Source organism: Rhinolophus ferrumequinum, chromosome 18 (genome assembly GCF_004115265.2).
Source record: "Rhinolophus ferrumequinum isolate MPI-CBG mRhiFer1 chromosome 18, mRhiFer1_v1.p, whole genome shotgun sequence".
Classification (NCBI taxonomy): domain Eukaryota; kingdom Metazoa; phylum Chordata; class Mammalia; order Chiroptera; family Rhinolophidae; genus Rhinolophus; species Rhinolophus ferrumequinum.
In genome coordinates, this window is record NC_046301.1 from 21,911,072 (window position 1) to 21,928,978 (window position 17,907).

The 17,907-nt window shown below is 38.2% G+C and overlaps 1 protein-coding gene across 1 annotated transcript; it reads left to right on the forward strand.

The window, feature by feature from the left end:
* Nucleotides 1–16,980: 16,980 nt before the first annotated feature.
* On the forward strand, nt 16,981–17,313 carry LOC117038417 (dynein light chain roadblock-type 1-like). The gene has a single exon (XM_033135404.1). The coding sequence runs from the start codon at nt 16,981–16,983 to the stop codon at nt 17,311–17,313; it is 333 nt and encodes a 110-aa protein (XP_032991295.1).
* Nucleotides 17,314–17,907: the final 594 nt, after the last annotated feature.

The following is a 17,907-nucleotide window of genomic DNA, read 5'->3' on the forward strand; positions in this document are numbered from 1 at the left end:
AAATCTTACCTGGGTAGGGGCCTTCTTCTCCAGCTCTGATTCCTATCAGCCAAGATCAGGAGTAGAGAGTCAACAGATGGCAATAATTATTTAGCCACTACAATGATTTGTTCTTATTTGGGCAGTGTCTTTAGTGGTGGAGGCGGGGGTAAAAGAAAAGTAGCATTCCACTACTTTATTGGGCAGGCCTAAAATCACAGTGCTGTTATTTCCCTTCATATAGCCATTAGCCAAACACTTGGATATCTGAGCAGTGATTTACCTGTTCACATCACTGTGAGAAACCCAGTGGTTCTTAAACTTTTTGGTCTGAAGAACCTTTTACGGTCTTTAAAATTATTGCATACCCCAAAGACTTTTGTTTGTCTGGGTCAATCTATCGATATTTACCATATTAGAAATTAAAACTGAGAATATTTAGAAATACAGTAAAACACAAGCATAAATTCCATTCGCCACCACAGCGATGACATCATCACTGCACTTGTAAAGAAAAGCTATGGGAACTTTTAGGAGTGCTCTCATACCTAAAGACTTTGACACACCCTCCATTGTGCACAAAAAGGACCTGTCTTTTTTAGAAATCCTCAGGGCTAAACGTAAACTTAGAATTACTTTCTATGTATCCCTCTCTTCCTAATATATCTTGGGGAATTATGGGTAAATTATGTTTGAAAAATTCTACTAAGGCTGTAAACTTAAAACCTTCCCTCGCTGAGTAGTTACCTCTCAAGAGCTTGAAGGCCATCTGCAAAAATCTCTCCAAATCCAGCTCTATTTCAATTCACTGATATCAATCAAGCTAGACATGATTTCTGAAAATCCTCATTTGTATTCCATGAGACAGTTCTCTAAGAAAGACTCTGACACTGCCCCAAGTTTAGGCCTGTTCCCAATATTCCCATAGTCTGGAACAAAAATACATCTGGAGACCTTGGTTCCTTAGCCCACTGCCTTTTCTTACTCACAGCTTTTTCTTGCAATGTACAGTGTCCCAAACACATTCACATGCATACGCCAACCCAAAAAGCCAAACTTCCTTCACACCTCTCCAGACAACCATCCTATGGTCACCCCTTGGATTTAGGGGTGCCCACACCAGTAGTAAGGTCTGCTCTTAGAACATCCTAGGTGAAGAAGACCATGCTGGCTCTGGGAGCAGACTCAGAGTCACATGGACAAGGAGAGCCAGGATAACCTAAATAAGTGTAGTCTAGAGTGAAGGGCACGGGCTCTGGTTAGGCACATGCCATTGTGCTGTGGCGCCTTCTCACCCAGAGGGAAGAGCCCAGAGAGGAGGACAAAAGAGGAGTTCTGCAAACCTTAAAGCCCTAAGCAGGTTGCCCAGCTTTAAGGACGCTCCTGCTAAAGAGCAATGGTTCTACTTCTGTGAGTGGAATAGTGGTTGTAGATATAGACCGCATCAGGATTGTAAAAATCCTGGAGTAGTACCGATTGTAAAAATCCTGGAGTAGTACCCCAAATTAACCAAAGCATCTTTAAAGCCCTGTTCACTTTAAAGACCATATTTTGGCAATTTTATTTCTCAACAAACTAATTTGTGGAAACTACTTTTTTCTAAAATTTCCTTCAGTTTTTCTGGAGTTCACCAAAAGGCTGCCTCATGTATGCCCACAAAACTATTTGTCACTGGAATCACCACTCTGACTCCAACTGGTTAATATCCACCAGCCATAAAGCCATGAAGAGAAGCTCTAGTCTTCACACTGTCCATCACTGGAACGCCAAGGTTCAAGCCAAGCTTGCTGACTACAGAGACTACTTGGGGTCTAAGATTTGTTCTGGGATCCTTGTGGAAGAAAATGACATCCTATTGAACTCGGTGCCACTTATTGTCACCTGAGTCCTCATACAGCTCTGTCTATGCACCAAATCTCAAAACAAAAACAAACAAACAAAAAATCTCTCTTTCATAGTTCTGCAAATTTCTGGACCTCTCTTCTCTGACTGTAAAGCTCAAACCCAATACCATACATTGAAATAGGGGCAGATAACATACTATAATGTCACAGTCCATTCATTTAAACCCCTCATGTCTCTTATAAAACAAACTCTGCATATACGTGAATAGATGTAAATAGATACAAGGTTTGAGGAGTAAGGTAAATAGAAGATACATGCCTTGTTAGAAAGGTATGAAGGAGTAAATTTGAAGCCTGACTATTCAAATAATGTAACATGTATTGGCTAAAAATAAACAAAAACTTTTCCAAATGCATTAGAGAAAAAAAATGAAAATTGAAGATAATATGCAAGAATTTGTAAGTGGGCAAAATAATAAACCTTAGTGAAATAGTGAAATGAAAAAAAAAATAGTTTACTTTTCCTGACGAATTGGTTATATAATGAAATAGTAAAAGGGATGGGTATACTGAGTAGACTCACTGCTTATAGTCTAAGAATTTTAAAATGGTTCATGAAAATCTTGTTATTAAAACACTAAATGACTTTAAATGCAAAAATTTAGCTGATAGATATTATATAGGTATTAATTCTTATTGTTCAAGTCAATACATTAAAAGTGGTACAAAAATAACAATGGAAATATCCAGACCAAGAAAACATATGTGCCTCAATACATGAATAAATACAAGAATCATTTTTTCTGTTGCAAAATGTATTACGCACCTGTTTTCCACCACAGCGTATTTTACAGAACCAAAAGTTTTTACTTTGGATTGTTTTTCTACTTTGTGTAGTAACACAGTGACTTTACTACACCCAAGATAAAGTTTAAAAATCGTTTTTATGGCTTTTAAAAATGTTTGGCTATATTATCTTTCATTTGTGTTGTATAGTGACTGTTGGATGATGCAATTTTTTGACGTGCACTTATGGTAATAGGCAAATTGTACAGCTTAACAGAAATTTTTCATTTTTTTTCTCCTTCATGGTTATTTTAGTCCATTTTCTATTAACGGTCTTCACAAGTTCATATAAACGAAGTAGATCCAAGACATTTATGTCCAGGACTTTTCTGGAATTTATGTGCTGTTCTCTATAAGATGATTTGACTTTTCTAATAACAAACGCTGCCAACCTGTTAAAGGGTGATCAACTGCTACAACCTATTTGTCATTTCACCATAAATGACACTGTTGAATTTGTGGCCCTAGTCAAAGGGTTGAAAATTAAGCAGTGTTATAATTTGTTTTTCTTTGATTCAGAACTGGTGATTCACTGCTGATTACTGCTCTTACCCCTGACACACATTGTAGGAAATGGCTCTAGGTTTTAATTACCACATTGATTCCATGTACTATCAGTGATGGTCCTAGAAAGAGCATTCAGACTAGTGTAAAGGAGACTTGGGATACTTTATCGTACTTTCTTCTAATTAACTGTTTTTATTATTGGCAATATGGGAAGGAGGTGGAGTCTCAGATCATCTAAATCAGAGATCCATCCAAAAGCGATTTCAACTGGTATTAGTAAGTTGTATGTAATTTTGTATTCTATTTAACTGTATTGAAAATATCAATCTTTGTCCTCCACTGCTGCAAAGAAGGATCTGTAGGATTTTTTCATATCCCAACCAGGAGTCAGGATAGTGACCAAGGTGAAGGTTCCAGGGGGAAAAATGGCTGTTAGTGTCCAGATACGAGAGAATCCAGCTACAGAGACAAGATTGAGTAAAAAATGGCTAGGCTCTACTGGTAATATTACATGCATGGGACGGGAAGTCAGGAGGACGTGGCTTCACATAGGTGAATTCCTTCATTCCTCCCCGCTCTCCTTCACAACCATGAGACCGGTATCAATATCTGAGGATTTCCTAGCCTCCTTCGAGTCCCTCTCCATTTTTTTGCCTGACCAGTGTTTCCTCCCAATAAATCTCTTGCATATCTCATCTGGTCTCAGCATGTGCTTCTGAAGGTTTCTGTCCACATATGCGCCAGAGCATTTGCAGCTGAAGTTTATATCCCTGGATCTATGGTGACAGGAGCACTAGTAGAAGAGGGAGAAATTCTCTACTTATCACAGGTTTTAAACAATTTGATTATGTTATGCTTTGGTATTATTTTCTTTGTATTTCTTGATCTTGGGTTTATTGAAATTTGTTCTATGGATTTACCAAAATTGGAAATGTTTTGGTCATTATTTCTGTTTCCCTTTCTTTTCTCAGAGTCCAGTTTCATTTGTATTGATTGGGCTAGTTAAAGTGATGCTGTTTTTTTGTCTTTCTTGTTGGTGGGTTTTGGTTGGGGGTAGGTTAGTCTTTTTTCTCTCTGTATTTCATGTTGAATAGTTTCTATCACTATGTCTAAAAGTTCACTAGTCTTTTCTTCTGCAAATTCCAACCTGCTGGTTTGCCCATATAGTATGTTTTTCATCTCAGACATTTTATATTTCATGTCTAGAAATTCAACTTGAGTCTTTTTTAATCTTTTACCTCTACCTTGCAAATTCAATCGTCATGTAGATTTTTGAATATGTGCAATGTAGACATAATAACTGTTTTAATGTGCTTGTTTACTGCTAATTCTATCATCTGGGTCATTTCTGAGTCAGTTTGATTAATTGATTTTTCTCTTTATTATGGATTATATTTTCCTGCTTCTTTGCATGCCTGAAATTTTGGATTAGATGACCGACCTTGTGAATTTTACCTTCATGGGTGCTGTCCATTTTTGTGTTCCTTTAAACAAGCATGAGTTTTGTCCAGAATGCAGAATTGCTGGGAAACTGATCCTTTAAGGCTTTCTTTTAAGTTTTATTAGGCAGGACCAGAATAGACTTTAATCTAGAACAGAAGTCAGCAAATTGTGGCCTGTAAGCCAAATGCAGCACCCAGATTGTTTCTGTATGATCTTTTTGTTTGTTTGTTTGTTTGTTAATTTATTGGGGTGACAATTGTTATTGAAATTACATAGATTTCAGGTGTACAATTCTGTATAACATCATCTATAACTCCCATTGTGTGTTCACCACCCAGAGTCAGTTCTCCTTCCATCACCATATATTTGATCCCCCTTACCCTCATCTCCCACGCCCCACCCCCCTTACCCTCTGGTAACCACTAAACTATTGTCTGTGTCTATGAGTTTTTGTTTTTCATTTGTTTGTCTTGTTCTTTTGTTGTTTTTGGTTTATATGCCATGTTTCTGTATGATCTTGAACAAAGAATAATTTCAGTATTTTTTAAAGGGTTGTAAAGACAAAGAAGAAAAAAAAAGGAAGAGGAGGGGGAGGAAGGGGAGGAGGAGAAAAAGAGAAGAAAAAAAGAAGGATGTGTAGGAGGAGAGGAGGCTTGAAGCGAGGGAGAAGGAAGAGGAGGAAGAAGAGGAGAAGGAGAGGGAGGAGGAAGAATCAAACGAAGCCATATGGCATACACAAAGTCTAAATTATTTCCTACCTGGCCTTTTATAGAAAAAGTTTTTCAACCCTTAGTCTAGAGCTAATCTTGTCCCATTCTTGAGGCAATAATACTCTGATGAATTACAAGAATTACAAGGTTTTCTATGCTGGCTGGTAAGAATATAAACTGTTCCTAGTCTGCCCAATATGTGCAGGTTGTTTTCTCTGGTCTTGCTTAGCTTTATCACATGTGTATTCTGTTAGTAGTCAGTTGAAAACTCAAGGAAATCCCACTGCACATATCTGGAGCTCTCTCTCAGCACAGCTATCTGTATTTCAGTGTCTGTTTTATCAATTCTAACCTTGTTGGCCTTCTCTGTCTCTCAGCTACAGTCTTCAACTCAAGACTTCTGGACTCCCCTTCTCAGCACTAGAAATTCTCTCCACACAGTAAATTGGGTTTATTGTAGTCTCATCATGGTTGTCTCAACCTGTAGTCTCTCAGGAATCACTGTCCTGCACTTCCTGATGTCCAATGACTAAACACCATTTTTTCATATATGTCGTCTGCTTACACCATCATGGAGTAACCGAGTGAAAGTCTCTATTATTCTCCTTCAAGTCTCTGGTTCTCCTAGTTGAAGAGTATTCAGAGATTGCAAGGCAAGTGCTAAAGAAAAAAATAGTAGTTATTTTATTCTTTGCAACTACTTATCTGTGTGCCATTATTTTCTCAGTATTGCGAAATCAAAAAAAAAAGGAAATTAATTGTAACTTTTTTTTATAATGTCCAAGTTTAAATTTCCTGTTTGTCGAAGTAGCATCAGCATTCTTATAGCGTTCTTTTATAAGTAAACATCAGAAATTTAATCTTAAAAAATAAATGTATTTTAATAAAATAATTTTTATGTGTTGGTGTTCTGTGAAAATTTCTAAGTAAAAAGAAGGTTCTGATACAAAACAAAAAATAGTTTGAAAACATTATTGTGGCAGAAATACAATTATCTTTATTGTGTCAAAACCTAAAAAGATTTCCAAAGACCCAAAAGAGCAAAGCCCACATCAAAGTTCACCAAATGAATGAGAAATCCTGAATTCCAACCCTGAAATGAAAAATTATAGTACATTATTTTTCAGATACAAATATTCTTATCTCTAGAACTTCTATTTGGGCTGAAAAATCCTTGATAGTGTTACTTCTGGCTACCCAATATTTTAATATGGTTAATTATATGTAATGCAGGGCACTCTTTGCCAGTGTTTAGAAAATGTTTGAATATTCTTGATCTGTAGGACTTCATACATTTGGCCTCCTATACCAATCTTTCCACCATTTTTTCCAAGATAGGCCTAGACCACTAAACACAATCTTTACCAGAATTAACATTTGTCTTGTACTCTCTGTGGCTTCTCTATCCACCAACAATGAAATGAACAGCATGCAATTACATCCAGAGGTTGATTTACAGTATCAATATATATGCTATCTCCAGGGAACTCCTGACTACAAAATTATTATCTAATTAAATTAAAGGGTGAAAGCACAAGAGCCTTCCTAATTCAGATCACAATAAACCCAACAGTGAAGAGAGCAATGGCAGTCCATTGAATATCTCAGTCACCACACCAAAGGAAAAAAAAAAAAATCCTTAGGTCCCTGGCCACTCTGATTAGATAGCCCTAAAGCCCTTGGTGTATTGTTCTAGGCTTATAATTTGTGCTTCTTTACTATGAAAAATATTTTATTTCCAAAACAACCCATCAAATATAAATAATTAAATTTCCAGGTGACAAGTTCATTTGAAAATAGTTTTATTGCCTATCACAATAGAAGAGGCATTTTTCCAAATATGGAAATTCTGAAAGCTCTGTTTTAAAATGTTAATTTAGAAACTTAAAATCTAAAATTTAACGACGTACATCAATATATATGCTTTATAATCTCTAAGCATGAAGCATATTTACAAAGAAGCTTTGTTCTTGACTTATTTTACAGCATAAGATCTTACAAAAACAATATATTGTTCCAATAAAAATTATAAACACAATTTTTATAAGGAAATACATAAAACTCTAATCAAGTATTCACAAAGGAGAGACAAAATATAAAGTGAATTAATGTATTTAAAGGGAAGACTTAAAATAATAATTTATTTAAAACTTAACACATGGAATAAATCTGATTCTTTGAGGAATTTTTATTCTAAAACTTTGCTACTACACTCTGATGAAGCAAAGTAATGCAAAGCCAAGGAAATTACAGTACTGTTATGCACATAATACAGATTTTTATTAGTATACACTAACAAAAGTTAAGAAACAAATTCTTTAAATATATACCAGCATGATGCTCAGCTTACTTGCTGAAAGCAGCCAAACAAATTTCTCTGTGATGTTTAGTTCTCAAAAATCTCTAGAGACATCAAGCAGAGAAAATTTTTGAAAATTAATCACAACACAGCTCAGAACCATCTATGGTGTGTCATTTATGTCCTTTAAAAAATAAAAAGACAGAGAGAGAATAGAATGCATTTGACAGTTGTGCTAGAAAAAAAAAATGGCAAAAGAATCTTTCATAGGGGTTATCATCAATAGTTACCTGGAACATCTCTATTTTCAGGCGAGATTTTCTGAAAAACGTACATGAATACACTCCATTTTTGGAGTTGTACAGCTTCTAGCAACCAATTTTGTATAACAGGTTTAACATCTCTATGTTTGTTTGTTATTTGAAAAGCATAGAGCCTAGTTCCGAATGAAATGGAGCATTTTCAAAAGCTCTTGAAAGGATTTGCCTGGCAGTAATTTTTAACATCTTGGAAAAGAGAAGAAATTACTAACTCAAGCTATCTTCCCCGGGATCATCATAACCATAAATCACTCACAAGAAGTACCTACATCAGGGCCTAGCACAAAAGAGATATTCAATAATAATTATAACTTCCTCTCCCTTACTCCTTCCCTACCACGTGCTACCCCATAGTCCCCTATGGTACTGCAGGAGCCCCAGCCAGTGATGGAGTGAGGTGAGTGGGAGGCTGTCAGGCAGGCTGGCCCTGAGGTGAGCACTTCTATTTTTATCTGCCTTACATATTGGCAGCCAGTTAAGAGTTTGTTTGAATGAAGCATTCTAATTGCAGTACTGGGAGAAAAAAAGATGTTCTCTGTCTTTCAGAAGTGAAATTCTGTCCCAGTTTTTTCTTTCCAGGGTGATCACATGTCCTCCTGTAGCTTCTATTACCTTCTATACAATGAATCATGGCCAGATCTCTATTTCAACTCCTTCAGCTCCATTATCCCCAGTACCCAATCAGCCATAAAGTCCCACGAATCCTAAATATCTTATTCCATTCCCACTCCACTTCCACCACCACTGCTTTAAGTACAAGTCCAGATTATTTTTTGTGTGGACTAGTAAAATAGAATAGGATAGAATAGAATAGGAGAGTTCATTCCAGCAGCGTTATGTAGGCTACACTGGGAAGTTAGCACTGGGGGTAAAGGTGTGGGTAGCAATCCAGAAAGGAGCTGATGAAGACTTAGAGGGTGGAATTGAGAAAGTGAGAGTGAGAGACACTACACTGGAAGATCCAAAAGATTTGTTTACTGACTAATCATAAAGGAGAGAGAGAGAGCAAGGAGTCAAAGTGACTCTAAAAGTTCTAGGCTAAGTAAATTAGATAATACCTACAGAGAGTAGACTGCAGAAGAAATAGTCTTTAAACTAGATGCAGGAAATTGACTTGAAAGTAGAAGAAGAACCAGAACTTCACAGTAAAAGAATTAAAATAGCAGTAAATATTATCATAAAGTATACATTATGTGATTCATAATTACATTTATTATTAATAAAATGGTGTTAATCATTTTTTACTATTATTGTTCCTACAAAGAAACAGAAAGGCCATTGGGGATTGATCGATAACATTAAATGATGTAGACATTACAAGGACATGAAAACAGAAATGCTCACTGGATTTACCAATGAGGATACTGTCAGTGACTCAGAGAGGGGAGTGGGAATGGAAGCAAGTCTACAAGGAACTGACAGCATGAATGCATGATGAGAAATGCATGCAGTAATAGATTTTAAGAAGTATGGCAGAGAAAGAAAGACTGGGAAAGGAAAATATTAAGATAAGATGGCTGCTTAAAAGGATTATAAGCCATGTAAAGTTTGCAACATTTTAGAAGACAGTGAGTAGATAAGAACCATCCATTTTGTAAAGCAGGAAAATTTGCCTCCAGTGTTCCCTTTGTAAATAAGTCACACCAGAAGACAGCAGGCTCCCATATCCAAGAGGATACGTAGAGAAATCTGCACTGATGTGACATAGGCCATATCCCAGCTTCTTGGAGCTTTTGGACATTTGTTTCTGAGTCACTGGCCAAGAGGGCAAGAGTAGGGATATTGCAAAGATCAATCACCTAACTAAACAATGCAAATAATGTCACAGCTCTGCTGCCTTTCAAGGTAATGTTTTCCTTCATACTTTCGATTTAACATTTTAACATCTTTTAAAAAAAAATTGGGTCTATGTGAAGTTATTTGATGACATCAAATATTTAGAATATGACATCCATCAAATAATCTATATTAAGTCAAATGTCAGCACAAACTTTCATCACCAAAATAGCCAGATGACTGACAGCATATCTGATATTCAGCGTTTATGAAGTTATCTCCTAAAAGAATTCACACTCTCAAAGTCAGCAGAAATCAAAATGACATTAGAATAAAGGGTAATAATCCCAAATACATGCGGTTTACTGACTGGCCCTCACCATTTCATGAATAAATAGAGGGTGCTTGAAACCTGCCCTTCAGTTTATAATGATAGCCTGCCAAGAGCTTCTAAAGCAAGTAGGAAGGAATGGGGGAGTGAATTTGTGATCAGAGGAGGAGATACTGTATATTTGGAAAATTGCATTTAAATAACCCCGTTGTAACAAATCCCCTTCCCAGATCCCCATTCTAGGAGACTGAAAAGCAGTAATTAGAATGGGTGGGCTGAGAAAGTCAACTAAACAAAGATTGACAGATAGACCTAACCAGAAGAGGCAACCCATGAACTTTATTATTCCAACAATAATATCTTTATTTACATAGCAAAGTGGGTATATTGTGCTCAGTAAAGCTTTTCAATAAGCAGAAACATGCTGCTAAAAGAACTTCATGCCACCACAAAGAACTTCTATTTAAAGATACAAAAACCAGTGTGACAATTGTTTCTGTAATCCCCACAGAAAACAGTGAAATAGCTTTTTTTCCATGAGCCTTGCAAATCACAACCATAGCAACTTAATATGTATAGTCCTGTATGGGTGGACTGCTTCTCAGAATGAGACCAGGAAGTTGGAATTTCAAGCTCTTACATTAGAACTAAAGAAAACTGGACATGGATTAGCTTTGTATCAAAGTTAAATTTCTTAGAAATTCTAAAAGCAAATAATCATATATATCTCTGCATCTTGTCATACTGTTCATATGGGTATTCTTAGAATTTTCTGGCCTGTTCTACATCCTCACAATGATCAAAGAGACTCACTGATTAAGAATGGTCATGGTAAGTGTGTGTGTGTGTGTGTGTGTGTGTGTGTGTGTGTGTGTGTGTGTGTGTGTGTTTGGGTTTTGTCTGTGTTTTTTTTTTCTGATTCTAAACTGAAGAGAATTTTCAAAAGAAAATTTTTTTTGTTATGAACAGTCACTGCATAAGGCTATGTAACTGCACTATTTCCAACAGTCTGCTACCAATTTGTAACATATACCCTGAATAAATCAGAAAGTCCTGATGTACTATCTGAAGCCAAAAATGTAGGAGTGGGTCCCTTGTAATTAAGCATGTGCCCTTGATAAGTGTTAATTTTGTCATATGTCAAAAGAACAGATTGAACTAGATAGGTTCAAATCCTGGCCCTACTACTTAATTTCTATAATCTGGAACAAATGAATTTACTTCTGTATACCTCCATTTCCTCATCTATAAAATGAGGGATAATAATAGTACCTACCTCAGGATACAAATTAATACATGAAAGCAGCTTCAACTGTCCTGTCTGGTAGTAACTGCTCAATAAATGTTCTCTAGGGTGATCGGAGAACACCTGAAAGCACCACCCAGCTCCTGGACCTGTGACTGTAGGAAAACCATGTGCCATGTGTGCTATGTTGTCTTTACTTAAGAATTAGATATTAGAACCAAAAAGAAAATAATTCCAATGAAGTGTCACTTTCCAAATATTTGGTGCCATCTTATTGAAAGACCAAATAAATTAGAGTATTTATAAGGTATTTTGAATTGGTACTTTCTGACCACAATTATACTCAAAGTCAAATGCTATTTCCATTAGGAAAAAAAGCAGAGAAGCAGTCAGGGCTACATTTGGGGTTTGATTTTCTTCATTATTACTCTACTCTGTGGTTTCTATCTCTTTCTCTGAGTGTCCGTAACTGAATTAGCAGAGTGATTCAAAACAGTATAAAATGGTAGGTCTATAAATGACCATGAATGAGGAGGTCTTCATTAAGAATGTCTATTAAGGTAAAGAACCTCATAGTTGAGTCTCTTTTTGAAAGCACCAACAATTGTAGAGGGAAAATAAAAAAGAAAAACACTTCTTATGCATTTCAAATTAACACAAATTAATATTCATTCATTGAATATTTATGAAAATATAAAGCAGTGTTCTAGAAACCATGGATACATAAGTAAATATATAGTCCCTTCCCTCAAGGGACTTATAGCTTAGTGGGAAGACACTCGCAGAAACCAACAATTAGAATACAGTATGACAAGAAAAGTATTAGAAGTATACATGGAGTACAATGGAAGCATGAAAAAAAGAGAACCAATGTCTGCCTGGAAATACCAGGCAAAAAATTCACAAAGGAAAAGAGGTTTTCTCAGTCTGGAAAGGATGAGAGGGCATTCCAGGCAAAGAGAATGGTATCTCCCCAAACTTGGAGGCACGAAAGAGCACTGCCTGTTTGACATACTACGAAGAGATTGACATTGCTGACGGTTGAAGTATGGGTGCAGTCAGAGCTAGGAGGGAAAACCGAGGTGGTTGAGGGGAAACAGATCCGTCATGCCTAGCTACAGAATTCAGACTTCATTCTCCAAGTGATACACAAAGAACTGTGACAAAAGGACCGATACTAACTGATTTCAAGTTTGGAAATGTCACTCTATTCACAAAACAAAGCCTAGATTAGAGGATCCCCAGACAGAATAAGAACCCCAGGCTGGAGATGATGAGTGCCTAAATTAAGCAGTAGTCATAGGATATAGAAATGAGAAAATGCTTCCACACATATTTAGAGACAGAAATTGACAGAATTGGGCAACTGATTGGATGCAAGCCAGAGAAAGAGGCAGGAAACGCGAATAATGCCAAAGCTTCTACCTGTATTAAACCAGGTGAAACGTCAGGGCTGGAAGAGGAGCTCTGTGACTTTGGGTCAGAACACATGAGGTGCCTGTGGAATTTCCAGGTGCATATGTTGAATATGGGGGTCAGGGGCAAGATTTGAGCTAAAGACAGAGATTTGGATGTGACAAGAACAGAAGGGACAGGTGAAGCGATGGGCATGAGTGAGTTTGTCCAGCTATAGTGTAGATGAGAGGAGAAGGGACCCAGAAGTCAGTCACACAAGAGCAGAGAGAGCAGGATTCCGAAGGAAATGGTTAGAAGTCACAGAGACCTGGGGAGGAGGAGGGAGTGGTCGCTGGTACCAAATGTTGCTGCCAGGACATGAAAAAGTGCAGGGGGAAAAATGTCTACTGGATTTGATAACTAAGGAGCCATTAGTGAGTCTGAAGAGAGCCGGGGGGGTAATTAAATAGGAAATCCATGCGTTGAGGATTAAATAGGAAGTGAGCAAGTGAAAGTAAGCAGACCCAGCTCTCCAAGGACTAACACACTCAACTTATACACATTGCAAACACACAGCCACATTTTCAGCCCATTTATTAAAACCATGCTTGTCCTGAGTGGATGTTTACGGTAAGCTACTGTCTATGTGGTGGGATATTAAAGATGCCAGGAAGCTCCCTATTTCCCTGCAAAGTCTTTTCCACCAATTATCTAATGCCTGAGAAATCTGACAAAAGACAAAGACTTTCTTTCATAGAATAATTAGAAATTAACGTAAAATGTAAGTTCTTCTAGAAGAGGTAAAACATGGACAAATTCAATTTAATCTGAAAATTACCCTACCTGACTCCTTTCTAAGAGGTTTGGGCAGGAAGAATCTGAGAGAGGGGGCAAAAAGGAGAGTCTTAAAGTACTGAGAACAAATTTCACCTGGTCAAAAGTTATAATTAGTGTAACTTCCGTCTTCCATGGTGTTAGAGGTGACATTGTCATAAACACAAAGGGGCAGAGTCCTAACTATTGGGAGAAGTCTTTCCCCTTGTTGTAGAAGGAAAGAGTCACCCTGATTAACCATTTTGCATGATCTAATCACTAGATAGCTTTAAATAAAAAGTCTACTCTTACTCCCCAACCCACATAATCCTTTTTAGCTTCTACCTAATAATCTTGACACATTTCACTTGGTTTTAGAGGTTTCTTTTTTAATATCTCTTCAGCATTAGTTAATTTTTTAATTGCCAAGAAAGGTTTTTAAAATCCATTATGGGTATTATGATATGGAACTATTAAGCTTGAACATATATACTGACTTTTAGATATTTTTGAAACCTGTCATAAAGTCTTAACTTTTTAAAATACTCCACTACTTTCATGAGCTTTCTAAAAAAACCCACTCATCAGAGCCATTTAAAAAGAAACATGACATTAAAAGGAGGTAAATTTTCCACACATTATTCTGTGATTTAGTAGTGCTCTCCCATTAAGTTAAATCTGTCTTCCAACCAGGGTGAAGTGGCCATGATTTATTTGAGCCTAATGGCAAAGGTCTATTGAAACAATAACTTGAAAATAGTCTTCATAACTAACTTGCTCCTCAGCAAAGAGATTAGGGCAGGAATTTCACAGAAGGCTGTGGGTCTGTCTGTATCGAGGAGATGAGCAACCTAATGGACGAGAGCTAACTCTTCCTGGGCAGAACATTCCATTCTCAGAGGGTCTTAGGGAACGAAGGGATTCTCGGAAGCAGCCCATCGGAAGTGGACATCTCAAAGCCTATGCCTGACGCAAGCCATGCACCGTCATCAAAGACCAGCTCTGCATTTAGGAAACAAAATGTCACAGTCGGGCAAAGAAAAAAATAAAGAACGGTTTTAAATTCTTCAAAATACTCCACAGCAGAGTTGCTTACAACGCCGCTTGCTGGTAACCAGATCGAGACATCCTGAGGATTAAAGTATCCCCCAAGTCATAACAGATAATTGAAGACCGGGAAGAGACAAGCTGTAAGGTGGGTTTTCACTATGACTGCAGCTACCAATCTCTCTCACAGCCCTTTGCAAGGTAAGGTTTGGGAGGTACTTGAATTCAGCAGTGACTTTCACCAGACGCCCTCGTTTTCTATTGCTGTACACCTACTTTATGACCAAACTTCCCAAAGGAGAGTTCTAGCCTCCCTATCTACTTCTTCTCCACCCAAGAACAGTCCTCAACGCATTGCCTCGACACTCCCTTGAAACTGCTCTAGTTAAAATAGCCAATAAACTCCTCATCGCTAAATTCAAGTCTATTTTTCCTCATCCCCCTCCCTGGCCGTCTGCACCATTTCCTGTTTCACAGGGTTACTGTTGACCGTCTCTTCCATTGCTCTTCACAGACCTATTGGATCCCACTTCTCTTCCCTCTCTATTTCCTCCCATACTTCCTAACCGACCTCACCTCTACTCCTAGCAGTTCCCATGTTTACAGGTTGGTCCTCTTCTCCATTCACACCATCCTCTCTCTCTTAATGATCTCAGCTACTGTCTACAGGCCTGTGGGTTTTAAATTTTATTCTCCGCCCCAATCGCTCCTGAGAGCCAGACATATGTCCATATATGTGTTTCACAGGCTCTTTGCACACATTATGACCAAAACTTATTTTAGTTTTGCCCTACCCCATTCCACTTCAAAACCTATCTTTTCTATTTTTCTTATCTCAATTAACGATGCTACTCCAAATGTAAAACCTTGGAACATTCTGTGCTTCCTCCCTTTCGCTCGCCCCGACACCCCAATGAGTCACCAAAAACATATTAGTTCTATCACAAAAATGCTTCACAAATAGAATCTCTCTCCTCTGCCTTAGACCAACCACTCTTTGTCAAATGGATTGATGAAAGGACTTCTTACTTAACTAGTCTTCCAGCCAGCAGTTTCTCCCCATCCTGCAAGCATTCACACACCTGATCCTAGAAGCAATTGCTGATCCTGTCACTTCCTGGGATAAAAATCTCCATTGCTCCACTTCAATTGCCTTCAGATTAAGCTCTTTAAACAGGCATATAAAACCCTGAGTCTGGCCCCAACCTACTGTCCAGTCTTAACTCCTAAAACTCTTCTCACAAAGTATATGTGTGTAATCATGTTGGACTTCTCATGTACTCCCTCTGAAATCTTAAACGTCCTCACGGACTGACCAACACTTCTTATCTATCCCACTTATTCACTACCTTAGTGCAATGTATCTAATTATTTACGTCACTGAAACTTCTGGTGGCTCTGTAACACCCCCACCCTATTTAGTTCCAATCTACTCTCTGCCTTTTGAGCTAAAGATCCGTCCCTCAACTGCTTCAGTTAATTCTTCGATGTTTCCTCATCTCTCTCACCCTCCTGCTCTTATTACTCATCCTACAAAACCCAACTCTGAATCAACCCAAATACATGAATTCTTCGCTCCTGTTTCCTGGGGGTAATCACCTTGATCAGTTCTGATCTCAGAAATTAGCCCATTTTATTTTATGAAAATATCTTATAAAGGCAGTAGGTGTCATTCTACTCCATGAGAAAATAGTGAAATGAATGACACTCAGAATATTCTCTAATACTGCCACAAGAGTTCGAGCTTTTTGGTGAGAAACTTTGCACAGATAAGTTCTTTGTCCAGGAAAAGCTTTATCTTGGTCAATGAAAACTTTGAGCCCAGAATCAGGATTACAGGAGAGCTAGAGCATAAACTTCTGGCTCTCTTTCCAGCCAGCCTACATGCAAGTCTCATCAGATCAAATCCCATTTATTGGCCTTTTCAGATGAGTTTCTAACTAATTAATTGATTGAAACTGAGAGTGATTAAATAATATCAGAAAGTTATATTCTTCTTTTGGTTCTCAGGTATGAACATGAAAAACATTATTCTTTGAATAATATAGCAAACAAACTTATAGAAAGAGGACTAGCTTACTTTCTATTTTGTGGAGTGGTATTTTGCTTTTAACATCCATTGTCAACTTCACCCAACAGGCAGTAGGCCAACCTGGGTGCTAGGTGTGGATCCTGAAAGTTACGGATAAGCACCTCCTAGAGCCAAGGCAGAGAAGAATCCTCCCCACCCAGAGAGGGGGCTCAGGCGGGAGCCTTCCTTGAAGTGAACCAAGTCAAAGAGCGTTAGTACATTTGTGATTCTATTCAAATAAGAACCGAAAATTCAAGGAGTAAGCACAAGGAATAATAACGAGAACAAGCACATGATACAGAACACTTCAGGGACAAAACACAAGGAAGCATGTTATAAGCAACAGAAAGCAAATGTCAGGGCTGAGTGCCGACACAGAGCTCCCGGATCCCTCAGAGAGGGCAGAGGTGGAGACACTGAAGCGACTTCAGAGCCAGAAGGGCGTGCAGGGAAGCCTCGTGGTGAACACAGAAGGCATTCCTGCCCAGAGCAGCACGGACAATCCCACCACCACACAGCACGCCAGCCTCAGGCACAACCTCAGCTGGAAGACCGGGAGCACCACGCATGAGACTGACCCCCAGAATGGCCTCAGCTTCCTTCGAATTTGCTCCAAGAAAAATGAAATTATGATTGCACCAGATAAAGACTATTTCCTGATGCTGATTCAGAATCCCACTGAATAAACCACTGTCTGGGCTCCCTGCGTCATTCCTTAATTTAATGCCCCCCAAGAATAATGGTGTTAATCCTGTCAACCGAGTGGCAGGCGGAAGTCACCTGAGAGCCCATGCAGACCCATCTAGTGACTAAGGTGGGCCGCAGCCCTGCCACCACCATCATCCCTCCGCTGCCAATTGCCTCTGAGTTCCCGGGAGGGCCTCTCTCCTCGAGTCTAGGTTTTGGAGCAAGAGCTTATGAGATGCCCACACCCTATTTCCTTCTGACCTTGAGTTCACTTTTGCCCTTGGAAAAGGCTGTTTTTCTTTAACTAAAAATAACTGAAATGTGAAAAGGAAGGAAGGAAGGAAGGAAGGAAGGAAGGAAGGAAGGAAGGAAGGAAGGAAGGAAGGAAGGAAGGAAGGGAGGAAGGAGGAAGGAAGGAAGGAAGGAAGGAAGGAAGGAGGAAGGAAGGAAGGAAGGAAGGAAGGAAAGAAAGAAAGAAAGAAAGAAAGAAAGAAAGAAAGAAAGAAAGAAAGAAAGAAAAGAAAGAAAGAAAGAAAGAAAGAAAGAAAGAAAGAAAGAAAGAAAGAAAGAAAGAAAAAGTGAAATGAAAGAAA